Raw genomic sequence first — 18,121 nt, 5'->3', positions numbered from 1 at the left:
ATGTAGGAAGACACATCATGGCCATATTCCAGGATGACAATGTCAAGATTCATCAGGCTCAAACTGAAAGAATGGTTGGGAGGGAGCATGAAGAATCATTTTCACACATGAATAGGTCCAAACACTAAATTCATTGAAAGTCTTTGAGATGTGCTAGAGTAGACTTTACAGAGCGCCTGACTCTTGCATTGTCAATACAAGATCTTGACCAAAAATGTGTGCACCTCTTGATGGAAATCACATTCATTTCCATCAAGAGGTGTATACAGAGTGCTTGACTCTTGCATTGACAATACAAGATCTTGACCAAAAATGTAAAGTCTAACAATACTCAGAGGTGCCTATTCATGTGTGAAAATTATTCTTCATATCCCTCCGAACCATTCTTTCACAATTTGAGCCTGATGAATCTTGACATTGTCATTGTCTGACAGCATGGGTGCAATGTTTTTCTTTTATCAATTATATTGTAGAAATATCCTATGCACAGGCATATTTGACAGCCATGATTAATTCTTCAATCAAAAGTGTCCAATGATGGGGGTTATTAATAAAGAGGGTCAGACTGATCTATTCCAAAGACTCTTTCAGTCTGTTCACTGTTCGGCCAATCTACCTGAATGGGGAAATACTGAAACCTCTTGCTAAATTCACATTCAAACATATTTCAAATCAGCAACACAATCTGACATTAACGATTTCTTATCCTCAGATAGCATTAAAAGAATTGTATGAAAATTTTAAGTGATTCATTGACTTTACCAATTGGCCCTTTTATTTAGAAGTACTTGTTCTACCATATTGTGTAGCAGTTTCTCCCATTCAGTGTAATAAACTGTCTTGGCATAGTGGACAATAATGGGGGATGCCTTATGTAGAATGAAACATCTTTTTCTAGGCCATTGAAATCACGTCTTTATTTCATTGTGAGTGAAGATTTTAATATCAAAAGTGCCATTTTTTTAGATAACTTAGTTAAAAAATTACTTCGATTACACACTTATTTAAATAATTTAAGTTCTTATTAAAAATTACGCTGACCTAAGTTTGTGCTAAACAGAATTAACAGACAAATCCTTCATTCTTGCACAATGTTTTTAGTAACATTCAATAAAACACTTTAGTTTCAAATATACAGAGGGCCTAAAAAGATATAGTTATGGAGGGAAATTAGTTGAAAGGTGGAAAAATACTTTTTGCATTTTCCTTTCATTTCCCAAGAAACTTGCAAAATTTGTCAAACAAAATTAGTTTTCAAATAAAGATGGAATAGTTCGTAGAGAATTGATGTGCGTGAAATCAAATACGAGAGTACACAGATGTCTCTCGCAAAAACAAATTTTCTTGAGAGAGAGAGAGAGAGAGAGAGAGAACATAGTTTCTTGGGGGAACAAATAATGTTCACATCACCATTTGCCCTCAGGGCTCCATTCGACTAATATCTGAAATCTCAGATGTTTTTGCCAGGTGATCCTCTTCCTAAAGGTAAATACTTTGGATTTTTGATGGAATACAGAATCTCAGCTTCAGGTAATAAAACAACATTCTCAAAAATCTTCTGGTCCTCAAAAGGTCCTCAGTGTTCACATTCATTCATGCCATCTTAAATAAGCTGCACTAATCAAGCATCTTTAAAATCATTAAATAAGAAGTAACAGATCTCTTCTACCAGTGCTCTTTATGACACCCGTGAGCCTTGACAATCTCAGGGGTTGGAGTTTGTGTTCTGGAGGGTCTGTGATCTGAGATATTATGAACGTGGCTAACATTGCCTGGTTTGGGAGCATCCGAGTTCTCCGACAGCGCCTCGCTCTGACTACAAAGCCTCAGAGCCTGAGAGATAAACACATCTAGGTCAAAATGTTCCTCTCCGGAAGGATCCATCTGCGAGGGCTCTTCGTCGATTTCACAAATGGAGGAAGACGGATAATCAGATGAACCATGATGAGGAGAGGAAGGAGATGAGGGCAGCAGAGATGGAGGGGCGGAGAAGAATGGGGTAAGACTCCTGTCCTCATGGAGCTGGTGAGGGCTGGACAGTTGCAAAGGTGCTGGGATTTGCGTGTGAGAATGAGACAGCATTGTAGGAGACAGCGGTTGAGGAGGGGAACACGGGGAGGTGAGAGGTTCTTGAGGTGAACCGGGCGAGTGGAGTCCAGACTGTGTGCTCTCCACCCAGCGCGAGATCTCCTGAAACAGATCTCCGGGCTCGGCAGGAAGCTTCTCCACGCTGCCCCCTCTTGGAGCAGACATGCTGTTATGCCTCCAGTGAGACAGGTCCAGTATTAGCTTGGGTTCAGAGTAGTGCTGCGGCTTCCCTTCTCGCCACGCGATCTTATCCAGGTAGGACGGAGAGCCCACCTTGTAATCGCAGGAGGAGCCGCAGTCCAGCTCTGTGAATTGTCCGCAGACCCGCTCCAGAGACGAGTGGGACTGCTCCAGGAAGCGCTCTGCGGAGCTGCTGTGGGAGTATTTGCGAGGGTCAACCTGAGCCTCCTCGACGTGGGCCGTCGAGCTCGCTCGTGGATCTCTCTGAACTTCGTCGTCTTCTGCCTCTCCCAGCTCTGAGACGCTCTGCATGCACCCACACTGCTCCTGCGGCCGCCAATAAACGTCTGACGACAGACTCCCATCATACCTGGAAAAAGTGCATACGCGGTTTTAGCACACATATGAAGGTTTCATACAAGGTATAAATAAGTGCATATTAGCAATTAGTCACAGCATTATTTAAAGGAATGTTTTAGGTTAAAAACACCAGAATCTCTTTTTAAAATGACATCAATGAACTAGGAAGTTTATAGGGTAGGACATTGTGCAAACAGCATATATGATCATGCACACTGTGTTAGTACATTTTTATATAAAAACAAACATTAAATATTAAAAGTATGATTTCTGAAGGACCATGTGAATCTGAAGACTGGGGTAATGATGCTGAAAATTCAGCTTGGCAGTCACAGGAATGCAAATATTAAAATATAAGTTATTTTGAATCGTAATAATATCAGGCTGCACATTACACATGTTAACAGTTGATCAGTGCGATCAAATCAATCAGTAAACTTGTCTGTGCTATCAAATACTTCTGTCCTGACCACTGTAAGTGCATTACTTAAACCACAAAGTTTTCTCAAACAGAGAAAAGAGTCAAGTGCTGGTAATGAAGACCATCTGCGGCATCCACATTCATTTCCTTTAAGCATCAGCATTTATGCACTTTGATCATATGATGCTTTAAAAGTTTATTCCTGATCTTTGGTCTAAGGCTAAGCTAACAAGCTTTTTCACCTCTCACTGTTGGTTCTGATCAGTAAAGGAAGACTTTGTTTCAGATGTGCCCATATGGATCCATAGAAGACAACAATGACATTCTTATTAAGCTGTCACAGAGTCCGCTATGAGATTTAATTATGCAGGGTTTTAATAAGTTTCTATATTTGAACAGCATTGTACATCATTGGAAGGTCCTCTGGGTATTTCAGTGCCCATCTGTGTAAATTGCCTTTTACGTGACCCTTGTTTTCACTCTTCCAGCGCATGTACCCACAAACTTTTAACAATCAAACTTTTATCATTAAAGAGTATCAAAGAACAACTGCAGACTTTAATTTGCTCTTTCAAAACTGGAATTATTTTTTTTTTTTTCTGAGTTTCATTATGTAGTACCACAAGTTCTGCACTTTATTGGGTCCACAAATCTCAGCTCAAACTGGTTTTGTTTGCTAAAATGGCAAACCGTAACGATGTACCCGTAGGGTAACAAACCCGTTTCTTTTCTTTGCAAAGACATGCTGCATATAAGATGGTCAACTGCCTAATAATAAAGTTGCAACAAACCAATAAAAGCTTTATCTTGGTCATACTATGTCCTGGAAGTCATATTAAAATGTTTTTCTGACTTTGTCTTTCCCTACAAACTATGTTCAGTACAGAGACTGTTTTCAGAAAGAGACCTTCAAAACATTCAGAGTGTCGTATAAAATAGTTTAATTTCATTTTTTCATATTTGTATTTGTTATGAGAAAAATATTTGTTGCTTAGAAGCAACTAGTGTTGTAACGAAACTGGAATTTCTAACTTTGATACGATGTGATACGATAATCGATACCATGGGGGAAACTGCCATATAGACATTTTTATTATTATCTCAATTGTTTGATAATTTGGGTAATTTGTCCCAAATAGCTTACACACAGCACAGGGAGGCTTTATTTGGAACTCTGATCTAAATTAACAAAAAAAGACAAGTAAACAGTCAGTTATAATATAAGAACAAATAGACAAATTGCAAACAATAGCACAAATAAATACAATAGAATAGAGAAACAAATGAAATGAACAATGCTTTAAGTGTTTCAGGTGGGTCTAACAGTAGTATTTGGGTAAGAAATATACAGAAATTAAATAAAGTAATTAAATGTAAAATAACACTGGATAGTCTTTATTATAAAAATGAAATACAGATTAATTCTTACAATTAAAGTTACAAAAGTTCTGTTACTTTTGTACAGCCAAAGCCTTTTGACAAAGCCAGTCAAGAGCAGCAAGCGATTTTCTCTTTGTCTTTTGTCCTTTGATTAACATGACAGACATCAGTAGGTTTATTAGGCTGCTGTCACTTTAAGAGCATATGCACAGATCCAATATACTGTCACACAACATACATGTTTTCGTTCTCAATATTATATTGTATTATCCATTAATTAATTAATTGATTATATATTACATTAAGCTGTATTACATTAAGTAATATCATATATTAATTACATTAATATATTATTATATATTATATTAAGCTGATTATATTTAGCTGTTTAGTGTTCTGAAATCAGTAGTCTTGATTCATTTCTTTCCATTGTCACATAGTGTTGTTTTCAGTCAGCATACCTAAAATGATCCCTAAATGTATTATTTACTCTACTTAATGTAATTATTATTAATTATATTTATTATTTTTTTTATTTTAGTTTAAGGTCCATGCAAGAAATACAACATGAATAAAACCTTGGAGTGTGGATTCTACTTTAAAAAGTGTGGATTCTACTTTATTTGAAACTTTAAATGAACTAAACAATGATTTTTTTTTTCTAGCTATATAGATTTAACAATACGGAAGAGGATTAGGGCCAGGCAATAATAAAAAAATAAAACCATCTCGAGATTAAAGTCATTATAATGCGAGATTAAACTCGTTAAATTTCGAGAAAAAATTTGAAATACAATCATGAGAATAAACTCATTACATTTCGAGAATAAAGTCGTCGTGTTTCGAGAAAAAACTCGTTAAATTTTTGAGAAAAAAAACTCGTTAAATTGTGAGAAAAAAACTCGAAATACAATCTTGAGAATAAACGTATTAAATTTAGAGAATAAAGTCGTTGTGTTTCGAGAAAAAAAACGTTAAATTTCGAGGAAAAAAGTCGAAGTAATCGTGAGAATAAACTCGTTAAATTTCGGGAATAAACTCGTTGTGTTTCGAGAAAAAAAGTCGAAATGAAATGTAGAGAATAACGCATTTGATCAGTGTTCATTGCATAGCCTACTGATATAATAACTTTAATTTTAATCGCATTATAATGACTTTAATCTCGAGATGGTTTTATTTTTTTTATTATTGCCTGGCCCAAATCCTCTTCCGTATTACAACATTCTTTATAAAAGAGCAAGAGTTTTTTATATTGTCGCTGGTCTGTGTCAGCAGCAGTGGAACTGTGAGTGCCAGGAAAACTGAAACAAATGACACAGCTCTGGGTGCTGATAAGTCAGAGTGCCTCATGTGTGACATGTGAGAGGTGTACCTGTCCCAGTGGGAGCTGAGCGCATGACCGTGCTCAGTGACCACACTGTCCTCTAACTCGTCCTCTATGCGGAACGGCTGCAGGGAGACAGGCTCATCCTGAGGACACGAGTATCTCTGCAGGTATGAATGAGACAAAGCTGCCTCTGCTGTCAGCCGATCCATGGGATTAAAGGTGAGGATACACTCCAAGAAATCAATGCCTGAAATGTAGATTCAGTGTTGATGCATCACAGTATCACATATTTAAAAATATAATAATATATGCTCAGTTTACCTTTCTCCTCCACCTCTGGCAGTAGTTCTCTGAGTGACTTTTTGACCTCCCACCCTTGACCTACGAAAGAGGGCATGACCTTCAGCAGTTCCTGTCTGTCTTCCTCTCTAATAACAGGCACAGTGTCCAAAATCAGCTGCATCTGCTCCAGCTCATGAGCACCTTAAAGAAGAGAAACAAACAGAGGTGTCGTAACTTTGTCTGACTGCACCAGGACTATTTGCATCAGGGTGCACTTAAAAAAAATAAAATAATAATCATCTCATTAGGACTGCTAATCTATTCCTATATCTGATAAATAAAAATCGTACAGTTTATAAAAAGAACTATATGTTACACCAAGCTTGTGTAGTAAATCTTTTTTTTTTTTTTTTCATCAGTTTTAATTGTTGTCTGTATAAATGTAACCATATTTAAAAAAAAAATTACTGGTACCTTATTTTTATCATTGATACATTTCTTGTCCGGTCACTGTTTTTGTTTTGAACTGATGCTTTGTATTCCTATTAGTTTTGTTAAATTTGCTTAAATGTATAACAATCATGCCAATATAAAAATATAGTTTGACACTAAATACTCTTTTTTTGTATAGTCCATAACTATTTGTTAGCGCTAATTTGTATTGTTTTATTTGACCATATTTTTATTATTAATAAAAAAAAACTCTATTCTTGTCACTGCTTTTGCTGCATGTATTGATACTTTTACAATATTGTATTTATTACAATCTTGCCAATGAAGTACAGTGAAATGAAAATGATAGAAAAAGAAATCGATTGATATGTCAGGTGGTCTAAACATCTATTTTTACTTTTACAGCCACAAGAGGACGCTCTAAGACCGAGTCCGGATAATGAAGATTGATGTTCTTGTGTCTCAAGTGAACTGTAAGATCTATAAAAAACCCAATAGAGCAACAGAAACACTAATGACGGCCCCTTGCTCATTACTGAGGGCTCTTCTAGTCTTACCCGCGAACAGCATGCGTCCCGTGAGCATCTCAGCCAGAATGCAGCCTGCTGCCCACATGTCGATTGCTTTAGTGTAGTTATTTGGAGACAGCAGCAGTCTTGGTGAACGGTACCATTTAGTGACCATTCCCTCTGACAGGTATCCCTGCGTGGCAAAGATAAAAAGTACATATACACACCGTATGCACAATTAAATGGTGTACTTCACATGATAATTGTCTTTTTTTTTACTGTCGTTTTGAAGGTTGACAAGCTGAAAAAGAACTGTCTGAATTTGTACACCGATTTAAATATATTTAAGTAAACCTAAAAATATATAAAAAATATCATACATTTATTTGATCAAAAACACAGTAACATTAATATTTAAAATAACTTTTCTATTTTTATATATTTTAAAATGTAATTCATTCTTGTGCTGGCAAAGCTTAATGTTTACATGATCTTTTAGAAATCATACGAATATGCTGATTTGGTGCTCAAGAAACATTTCTTATTATCATCGATATTGGGAACAGTTGGCTGCTTTATATTTTTGTGAAAACCGTGATACTTTTTTTTCAGGATTATTTTATAAATAGAAAGCCCAGAAGAACAGCATTTATTTGAAATAAAAATATTTTTTAACATTATAAATGTCTTTAAATGGCAAAATAAAAGTATTAATCTTCTACCAAACTGTAGTGATTGTGTAGTATAATATATATATATGAAACAGTAGGGTGTAAAAAATGCCATGTGACTGCATCTGTATAAAGTCTGATGAGAATCAGCTGATATACAGTAACCCCATGACTCCCAATAAATCTCCCATCAGCTCATCCTTCCTGCCTTCCTTCATCCTTTCCTCTTCTTTCTCACCTCCCACTCTCCCCCAGGACTCAGGTGATGAATTATTTGTGGGATTTTAGCAGGCAGCCTCAGTAGGGTGGATCTGAAGGGTGATGGTGACACAAACGAGAATGATATTTACATATCCTGTTTAAACAGAGGGCCTTTGTCTTCTCACTGGAGCTGATTCACTCAGACCATTGAAACTGTTGACGATCGCAAGCAAGTGAGGCCAACAAAATGAGCAACGAATGAAAACGAGCAATAATGAGGACAAAATGTCAGGAATCAGGCATCTTGACCAACAAATGTCGTTAGTGCTGATTTTGAGCTGTCAAGAACTGTCAGTTCAACTTGCACACTAAGACAGACTCGACATTTAAGATGTTTTTACTGGCCAAAAATCCACAAATAGGATAAATATTTTTAGGATAATTATTCTTCATAAATTATTCTTTTATGATATTTATATAAAAAATGATCACAAAAATCCTATAATATAATATCTCCATGACAGCTTTAAATTTGACTCTTGTGGATTGATTTGTTTATCAAGTTTCCAAAACAATCATAAGTCAAATCTGTTTCAAAGTCATGAAATATGATTAAGGAATTTAATATACATCTGCTTACGCTGGTCAAGCCATCATAAATGAGCTAGAGAACACAAGAACGGGCCCATTGGTTCCTTATTTCAGTTATAGATGAAGTTCAGTGTCCACATCATCTTTATTCTTCATGTTGTATTGAATGTGTATAACCATCTGGGGCCGTATCAGTCCCCTGCCTGCACTGCTAGCATATGTGGATCCAGATGCTGCTGTGAATCCATAGTTCACTTATCTGTGATCCTCTAGATTTGGGAACTGAATGTTCCCTCCATGCTGAGAGGGGAACAGACGCTCTCAGCACTGAATGGCAGAGTTGCATGCACTCGCTCAGGGAATGGGTGAAGGGAACTACTGCCCTTAATTCACTCAATCTCACTATACTCAGAGGTACAATGATACACTAATGATTCTTCAGACTAATATAACCTGCACCTTTATTTTACAGGGGCAGTCCAGGGTCACTTGGTATGTATCCCAAAGGTGATGAGACATGACCAAAGAAAAATAAATCCAGAGATGCTTTATTAGATTGAGATCTGGTTATTGTGGAGGCCATTTGAGTTTAGTGAACTCATTGTCATGTTCAAGAAACCAGTTTGAGGTGATTTGAGCTTTGTGACATGTTTTCCTGATGGAATCAGCCATCAGAAGATGGTACACCATGGTCATAAAGGAAAGGACATGGTCAGCAACAATACTCAGGAGGGCTGTGGCATTTAAACGATGATCAATTTGTACTAAGGGGCACAAAGTGTGCCAAGAGAATATCCCCTACACCACTACCACACTGTAAAACCCAACAAGTTAACTCAACTCAAACCGATTGAGGAAACTGATTGCGGCAAACCATTTAAGGTTAAAAATAAATACATATGAGTATTGTGAACTTATATATATGTATTTATTTTTAAACTTAAATGGTTTGCCGCAATCAGTTTCCTCATTCGGTTTGAGTTGAGTTAACTTGTTGGGTTTTACAGTGCACCAGCCTGAACCGGTGATACAAGGCAGGATGGATCTATGCTTTCATGTTGTCTACGCCAAATTCTGACCCTACTACCTGAATGTCACAGAAGAAATAGAGACTCATCAGACCAAGCAAAGTTTTTCCAGTCTTCTGTTGTCCTTCTATAATCAGTGCAAATTATAGCCTCAGTTTCCTGATGTTAGCTAACAGGAGTGGCACCCGGTGTGTCTTCTGCTACTGTAGCCCATCTACTTCAAGGTTTGATGTGTTGTGTGCTCAGAGATGATTTTCTAAGGTTTTTTAAGGTACTGTTGCCTGCTCAACAGTACTCAGCTGTGCTCAACTGTTTCTTTCAGCTCAAACCAGTCTGGTAATTTCCTCTGATATCAACAAGACATTTTCACCCACAGAACTGCTGCTCTCTATAGATATTTTCTCTTTCTCTGATCATTCTCTGTAAACCCGGGAAATGGTTGTGCGTTAAAATCCCAGTAGATCAGCAGTTTCTGAAATACTCAGAATACAGCCTGTCCGGCACCAACAACCATGCCATGTTCAAGTCACTTAAATAATCTTTCTTCCCCAATTCTGATGCTCAGTTTGAACTTCAGCAGATGGTCTTGCATGCCTAAATGCATTGAGTAGCTGCCATGTGATTGACTAATTATATGCTCGTTTTGGATTTCTTATTTTTGACTTATGTTTTTGAAGCAAGATCTGGCACTTTAAGGTGTATATACTCATATCCTATAAGAACATATTCCACTAATGATTCCTAATGAGACAATATAGGCTGAATACTTAATTTTGCACAATAAATATATTGTTTTATAGTTAAACATACCAAAAACTTTTCTTTAATTGTCTTGTCTAAATGTTTGTGCATTAAATGTGGCTAAAGTGTACAACTTTTTAAGCCACTGAAGGCAAAGCAGCCTTGACATTTTGATAATAAATTAATATTTTGAGTGACATGAGAGCAGAGGGATGCCGCTCTTATAGAGTCTGCAATCTCAGCTATTTTACTATCAGTGCATGGTATTTTAAACAGGGCTCTTGCAAGAATAGTCCATCTATAATTTTCTGGGTAAGGCTGTTTTTATTCTAGCTTTTCTTTCCATCCAAAACTGTGACTATCCCCCTTCCCTGATCATTCACCCCACCTTGTCCTGTCTCACACAAAGCTCTCCATTCATGTTGTCCTCCTGGTCTGCTAGTGTTACACACTGAGCTCTGCTAAATAATACAGAAGCACAATGAGACAGTAAAGTGCCACATTAATCTTTCAGCTCCTATAACATCAAGGTAATTGTTCATAATTATTGTGTAATGCAATAGGGCATAATGTCAAAGTTTGAAAACATCTATCTATGTAAAATGCACCAAAATATGAAGTAACTTTAGACAGACTGTAGTTGTTATATCAATAGGGTTAATGTAGGGTCATTAGGATCAAATAATAATAATATCTGCATAAAACAAAACACTGTGCCCAAAAATGCTTCAATAAACTCTCCAAACAACTATACAAGCTTAAAAAACTATATTAATAGGTATTTTATGCACAAAACTTGTCTAAACTAACTTTTAGGAATATGAAATTACTTACAGATGCATAATAACAATAAAAATGTTATGTAGCATAGCAGATACTGCTTAAATTTAATGTGTAGCTGCCTAGACCTATGACAATGAGAACCATCAAAAAGATTAAAATACTTCTGTTCCTAAGGAGGTTATGTTGATGATAAAGCTGTAAATGGATTAATATGTCATTATCTTTATAGCCCGTAGCACATGATAATTGATAGGAAATGTGATTCTGCTAATCAAGGCCAGATTGTAACTGCAGGGTGAACCGCGATGAAAGCTTGTAAGGCAGTACAGATAGTAACAGTATGACAGTACATACTACTAACATCAAAAAGTTCCCAAAAATGAACTAATATATCCAGTTATTCAACATGAAGTGAACCAAACCCTTACAAAAAGTACTGTGTGCTTCGGTACCATCCCACAGTGGCTGCATGCATCAGATTGTAATAGTGCTTTGATATATATTAGATAACCTGGTACTCTAAACAATAACCTGGTACATGAACAAAAAACATTGCCATACACACACAAAATTGCCACACACACACACACACACACACACACACACACACACACACACACACACACACACACACACACACACACACACACACACACACACACACACACACACACACACACACACACACATACATTCATACATACATACATATCAAGAAAGCTCATCAAGATGTTAAAGGGATAGTTCACTTTGAAATTAAATTTTGGTATGTTTTAGCTTACCTCAAGGGCATCCAAGATGTAGGTGTCTTTTTTTCGCAGTAGTTTAAATTTTGATATTTTTAGGTCAAACCGTTTTTGTCTGTCAGTCATATAATGCAGCAGGTCTATGGCCACGGTCTCAAAGAGCATGCACAGAGTCCAAATTAAAACAATTCCCCATCGTCCAAATTAAACAATTCCCCATCGTAAGTACACATTGATGGCCTAAGACACGAAACGAGCGGTTTGTGTGAGAAAACGAACAGCATTTATATCGTTTTTAGCTCTTATACACAGCCACGTCCAAGTGATCTGAGGGCGTGCGCGCATCCTGGTGTGTGACGACGTGTACGCAGACTGGTGCATAGATATATACACTAGATGTCGCCTTGTCTATGGCAGTTCATTGGAACGAATGTGTAGCCAGGCCTTTTCCTGTCTGGTTTTCCCAGTGCCTTCCCCTTTTCCCTGTCCCACTGTGTAGTGATTCGCCCTGCCACTAGTGGCGCTCTAATAAAGTCATGGCGCCTTTACGGCACTTCCTGTTTCACCTCCGATGCTTCCAGCTGTGGACTGTGCTTTTCGGGTGATTACAAGACCCACAGAAAACTAATAATAACTTTGTGGAAATTAAACGGAAACTTCCCAGACTCGACGGTCAGGTTTTTTATTACCCCTACTGATTCCTCTGCAAGAGGTGGCGAGCCGATACTGGTAGGACTTTTCATCTTTTGTTTTCCTTGCTATTGGATGCCAGAGCTGGATCCCAACATAAAGACTTTTTTTGGTTATTTTGAACCACTGACTGTATAAATCGAACTGAATCATGAGTTCTGAACATGGATCAGATAAAGGATCATATGAACTGAATCTTGCTCTCTGAACAAAGAGTGCACAAAAGGACTTTTTCTTTTCTTTTCTTTTTTTCCCTCCCCTTGTTTTTTCCTTTTCTTAATAAGAGGCCAAGGAGTGTGGCCATTGTTGTTATTGATTGTTGTTGTTTGGTGTTTGTTGTATTGTTTTATGTGTTGTGCGTCAGTTACAATTTGTCAATATATTTTTTATATGCATTCTAATTTTGGTCATTGGTGGTTTATTTTTTTGTTTCATTCACAACGAGCTCCTTAGTGAACCAGCGACTGTCAGATGGTTGTTGCAATACTAAGCCCTCTTTCCTGCATTAATTCTCGCTGAAGCATATATTACAAATGTCTTTAAGGCGACATCTAAGCTAAAACATACCAAAATTTTATTTCAAAGTGAACTAGCCTATCCCTTTAATCTAGTTTTTAGATGTTGAGTTTTAGTAAATATATATATATATATATTTACTAAAACTCAGTAAATATATATATATATTTACTAAAACTCAACATCTAAAAACTAGATTAACATCTTGATGAGTTTTGATAGAATCAATATTGTCTTTTTATGACCAATACCAATACAAATTATTTCCATATTTCCAATGTCAAATAATCAATATACAGAACAGATTTTTAATTTTGTTATATGTTTGCTGTATAAATGATCATAAAATGCATCAAAAAATGTAAAAAGTATTATTATTATTACTATTATTTGCATTTTTGCAAAGGTAAAAATGGTCACAAATAATCCATTCTTTGGTCAATGTCTTATTGCTAAGCTAATTATGAATATGTGATTATTGTTGTTATATTTCTTTTTAATTAAATAATGTATAACTTAATGATCAATTAAACTACAACAATAAGAACATAATATATATTATATATTATTAGTTATTCATTTTTGATCTAAACAATTTTCTTTCCAAATGTCTAATTGTTATGCTTCCTTGAATGAATGAATGTTAAAAATGTTATTATCCATGACACTTAACTAATGAATATTGTAGAGACTCACCAAACGGTGCCATTTATCAATAGACCAACTACTACAACACTGATAACAAATACATTTTTGAGAATTGATAAAGAAAAATCAGTCAAGATATCTCTATTGGAAACCATTGTACTATTTCTACTAACAAAGACCTATCTAGTAGATACCAGTTATTCTTTCTAGTGAGTGAAGCATTATGTGCTGCAGTCATTCCTGCCCTGCTGCTGCGACTCTTACCTTGTGCGAGTAATGTGGGTCGACAATGCGAGCCAGGCCGAAGTCTCCGATCTTCAGCAGCATTTGCTCCGTGTTGATAAAGATGTTCGCTGGCTTGAGGTCACGGTGCAGCACGTTGGCAGAGTGGATGAACTTGAGCCCACGAAGCAGCTGATAAAAGAGCAGGGTGGCGTGTTCAGCTGGCAACGGCCCTTGCTCGAGTAACCGTGCCAGGTCAGTTTCCATACACTCTTGCACAATGTATATTGCCGGCACATGGGTCAGGTCACGGGGTAAAGGGTGACCGGACGGCCCCAACACGTCATACACCCTGACCACGTTCTCATGCTGAATGCGCCGGGTGATCTTCACCTCCCTCAGAGCGTGTTTTACGCTGACTGCATCTCGCATTACCAGCTTCTTCACTGCCACACGCAGGCCGCTGCGCCTGTCCACCGCAGAGAGGACGAGCCCTGACGCTCCCACGCCCAGAGGACGCGGATCCTGGTAATGTCCCCCCAGGTCAAAGCCATATCGGAATGGGGATGTATTTTGCCAGGCCATTGCTTAGAGAGGAGCAATTGGGCATTGCCTGTGAGAGGCTGGAGAGAGTAAGGAGAATGATAAACAACCGAATAATGTAATATTTTATTACAATCTATAACTCAAATTACAGCTGCATGAAAACATTAACACTTTTTCTTGAAGAGAGAGATCTTAAATCACAGTGGCACACTAGCAAAGCAATGGGGGCACAGTACTGGGTGGAATACAACTCAACACCCTAGTACAGGGCAAGTGTTTCCATAGCAACATCCCACAGTCAGCCAGTGCCTGCTGCACACAGCAAACACTCTGAAACGCAGTCTCCCAGGATTCATCTCTACCCCAAAAACACTCCATGTTATATTCAAACTGAATTACACCCCTGCGCTGGAGTTTGAGGTTCTCTGTGATGTTTGACTTTAACATTAGCAGCAGCATCGTGGGTGAGTTTCATCCATAATCTAAGAGCTTTCACTTGCCGTCTCGGGCTCCAGACTGTCCTGTACCCTCCATGCTCCTCACGCAGCTATGTGTCATGCTCCTCGTGCATTCCCTTCAGAGGAGAAAAACAAATAATTAGATACTGAGCACAATTACAATTAACATATGGACAAGTATGCTTAGAAGTATGACCAAATGAAAATTTTTACAGTTCATAGTTTATAATATTTCAGCCTAGTGGTTTCCTACATTTATTATATAAATAAGGAGCAAAAAAGCATCCAGTGTTATTCCATAGACTTAAAGGGATAGTTCACCCAAAAATGACAATTCCGTCATCATTTACTCACCCTCAAGTTGTTCCAAATCTGTATGAATTTCATTCTTCTGCTGAACACAAAAGAAGATATTTTGAAGAATGTCGGTAACCAAACAGTTGATGAGCGCCACTGACTTCTCTGGTATTTTTTCCATACTATGGAGGTCAATGGGGTCCATCAACTGTTTGGTTACAGACATTCTTCAAGATATCTTCTTTTGTGTTTCATACAGGTTTGGAACAACTTGAGGTTGAGTAAATGATGACAGAATTTTCATTTTTCTGTGAACTATCCCTTTAATAGTCTGATATCACTACAATACGATTTCTTGTTTTCCGAATTCGTAAAGGTGACCTTAGTAAGTTTTTGTTTACATTTAGCTGGCTCTTACTCATCTCAATGGAGTGCAGCAGTGTCCGTTCACTTTTCAGCTGCATTGGTTCTGAAAGTATTTTTCCCATTCACTTATTCAAAAAACCTTGTTAAAATGGAACAAGTCATAAACCAAACCAACCAGCTACAAGGTCAATCAAAACATTACACACTTTGATATGTAGCAAAAAGTATTTGTAAATCGGACAAAAAGACAAAAGGTACAGAGTGTGTAAGGGAATAAGGTAAAATAATAAGCTTAAATAAGGGAAAAACTAAAATCCCATGAAGCTTTGTGAATGACAATCAAAATAAAACTGATGGAGAAACATTTTTGCTTGTTTTGTTTTCTGATTGGTGGAGATTTCTCCACAGAATCATGGGTAGTGTTACACCAGTAATTCTGCTGTTGAACACGATTTTAAAAAATAAGTTGAAATAATGCTGACCGACAGCTTCAACGAAAGCATATACCATTGATTAAAAACCTTTTAGCTCACAGTAGGTCTGTCTTTAATGGTTTATATTATAAGTTATAAACAAAAATCAATTCCTCTATGGAGAAAAAGAATGGGAATTTCCTTTCTGCATTCTATGCTAGTGGTTTTGGACTCTATACTGGCACATATTGGCATGAATGCATCAAGTTGTTGTTTTTGTAACCTATTGAAGCTACTCCACAATGAAGCTGTTTATCTCTAGTTTTGTATGTTTTTTCTCAAACAGTATCTCACACTACACACATCCATTTAATGGACATTGCTACTTTTATTGTTTATGCTATGTAAAGTGCCTTGAGCAATAGATAAAAAAAAAGTTAACATTATAATTAGAAGTAGTATTAACTCATCAATAGCATGACACCACAGGTCATGTGATGTCAACATGTAGAACAGATTTTTCTAGAACACTGATACGTTTAGAGTAATTATCATTTTTATTGAGATTTTTCAAAAGCGTTCCTTTTTGTGTAGGTTAAAACTTTTGAATAATAATAAAAATAAAAATAAAAATAAACAATTACTGAGTGAGGAATCAAGTATAAACCAATGGGACCAGCCAAACTTTATAAATAATGCATATGACTATGGCGCTGACCGTGGAAGCGGATGCAATTTGTTGTTGAACGTTAAAACAGAATGTATACGTTTATTACGCTGAATTATTTTTATTGTTCATATTTACGCACAACGTTTGGTAACGTAAAATAATAAAAACGGAGAACTTAAGCCTGTGAATGAAGCACAAATGAAGCTGTGGGTCCAGCTGAACACACAATAGGCAGCGCTGCATTCATTCGCCTTTGTGTGACAACAGTAACGCCTGTATTTGGTTCTGAAAATTAACGGATACATACACAAACCCGTGCGTAATATACAGAATAAGAGCAGTTTCACTCGCAAGTCTACGCATAAGTGACAAAAGAGCCTATAAACCTAAGAAATAGAGTATAGAATCAGATTTTGACAACACTATCTTCTTATCTTCCGGCCCATCCGCGGAGAAAACTACAAAGGCAGCGATGCTCCTGGATCTCTTACCGTCGCCTGCCTTTGTCAGCTGCTCCACGGGTTTGCTCTATTTGTGTTGGAAAAAAATACAAATGAACATACTTTTCCACCGGGAAAGTGATGTTTTCGTAGTTCAGAGTTTGTTATTGAATCGGCACTGGTGCAGTCCGGTAGATGGAGGTTTCAGTCTGTCAGTTTGCTGCTGCTGCTGCTGCTGCTGCTGCCGTGAGGAATTTTCCGTGTGTGTTATCAGAGAATAACATAAGATCTTACCCGTGATAGTGTCAACGGGAGAAACCGCCGAGAGAGCGTTCATTTGAGATACACTGCATTCGTTCGCCTCCCGGTGTCCCTTTCCCACTGTGTGGATCTACAAGCTTTTCTTTGGCAAAACTCGTCGGTGCCCCCTTGATGACGTCACGCACTCCCCGTCCATCAGACGGTGATCCTGACACCTGCGGGCTTGTGCAGGACAAACACATCCTGTGCTTAAATTATGCTCTTGACTGGTCAATGGTCAGGGCATCTGTTTTCAACATGAAAAGTGCTTCACTATACCGACACACTCATTGTTTTACAAAGTTGATTTATTAACTATAAAAAATAGATGACGTTTTTTTTTGTTTGAGGTAATGTCTGTAGTCTGCACCGCATTTACACACACACACACACACGTGTGTGTGTGTGTGTGTGTGTGTGTGTATGTGTTTTAAAAATCAGTGTATTCACACACACATCCCCTTACAAATTAAATACGGATATAAAATAACACAACCAGAGAACGATCCAACTACTTTTTTGTCTGACTGATTGAGCAATTTTTCCTTTCACTCTGATCAATGGTCGTCTTTTTTTCTTTTATTTTACAAGATAAAGTGAACGGAGATGTCAAGATTAGGTCACCCAGAGCTTTGCTTCTCTGTTTTGTACTTGCACACACTCTCACTCCTCTGGCCCTCATTCTGTTTATGTGGTTTCATCTCAAAGTTTATAAATGCCCAAAGATCAAGTACAGCAGTTCCTGGAAATAAAATGAACACCTCGGTTGCGGCAGTGCTGAGATGCAGTATCTT

At 37.3% G+C, this 18,121-nt stretch overlaps 1 protein-coding gene across 3 annotated transcripts; it reads right to left on the bottom strand.

Moving 5' to 3' along the window:
- Nucleotides 1-894: 894 nt before the first annotated feature.
- Nucleotides 895-17,736, bottom strand: mapk4 (mitogen-activated protein kinase 4). Of its 3 annotated transcripts, none has more exons than XM_081349412.1 (7): nucleotides 17,322-17,736; nucleotides 14,884-14,957; nucleotides 13,880-14,460; nucleotides 7,049-7,193; nucleotides 6,078-6,239; nucleotides 5,802-6,003; nucleotides 895-2,638 (listed from the first exon to the last, which is right to left on the bottom strand). In XM_081349412.1, exons 3-7 carry the CDS (start codon nucleotides 14,420-14,422, stop codon nucleotides 1,666-1,668), a joined length of 2,025 nt encoding a protein of 674 aa, XP_081205538.1. In that variant the 5' UTR covers nucleotides 14,423-14,460; nucleotides 14,884-14,957; nucleotides 17,322-17,736; the 3' UTR covers nucleotides 895-1,665. The 3 variants fall into 3 exon arrangements, with proteins under 3 accessions (XP_081205538.1, XP_081205539.1, XP_081205537.1); XM_081349413.1 differs by having other exon boundaries at nucleotides 17,079-17,456; XM_081349411.1 differs by having other exon boundaries at nucleotides 17,151-17,437.
- Nucleotides 17,737-18,121: the final 385 nt, after the last annotated feature.

This window comes from Scardinius erythrophthalmus (assembly GCF_964197995.2).
Source record: "Scardinius erythrophthalmus genome assembly, chromosome: 20".
NCBI lineage: Eukaryota > Metazoa > Chordata > Actinopteri > Cypriniformes > Leuciscidae > Scardinius > Scardinius erythrophthalmus.
This window is presented reverse-complemented; position numbering and strand designations above follow the sequence as displayed.

Excerpts from the sequence above, each read along its gene's own strand:
- mapk4 (XM_081349412.1), bottom strand. The coding sequence starts at position 14,422 with ATGGCCTGGCAAAATACATCCCCATTCCGATATGGCTTTGACCTGGGG. Across the intron at positions 6,004-6,077 it reads GCCAGAGGTGGAGGAGAAAG|GCATTGATTTCTTGGAGTGT; the intron begins GTAAACTGAGCA and ends TCTACATTTCAG. Across the intron at positions 2,639-5,801 it reads CTCAGCTCCCACTGGGACAG|GTATGATGGGAGTCTGTCGT; the intron begins GTACACCTCTCA and ends CACTTTTTCCAG.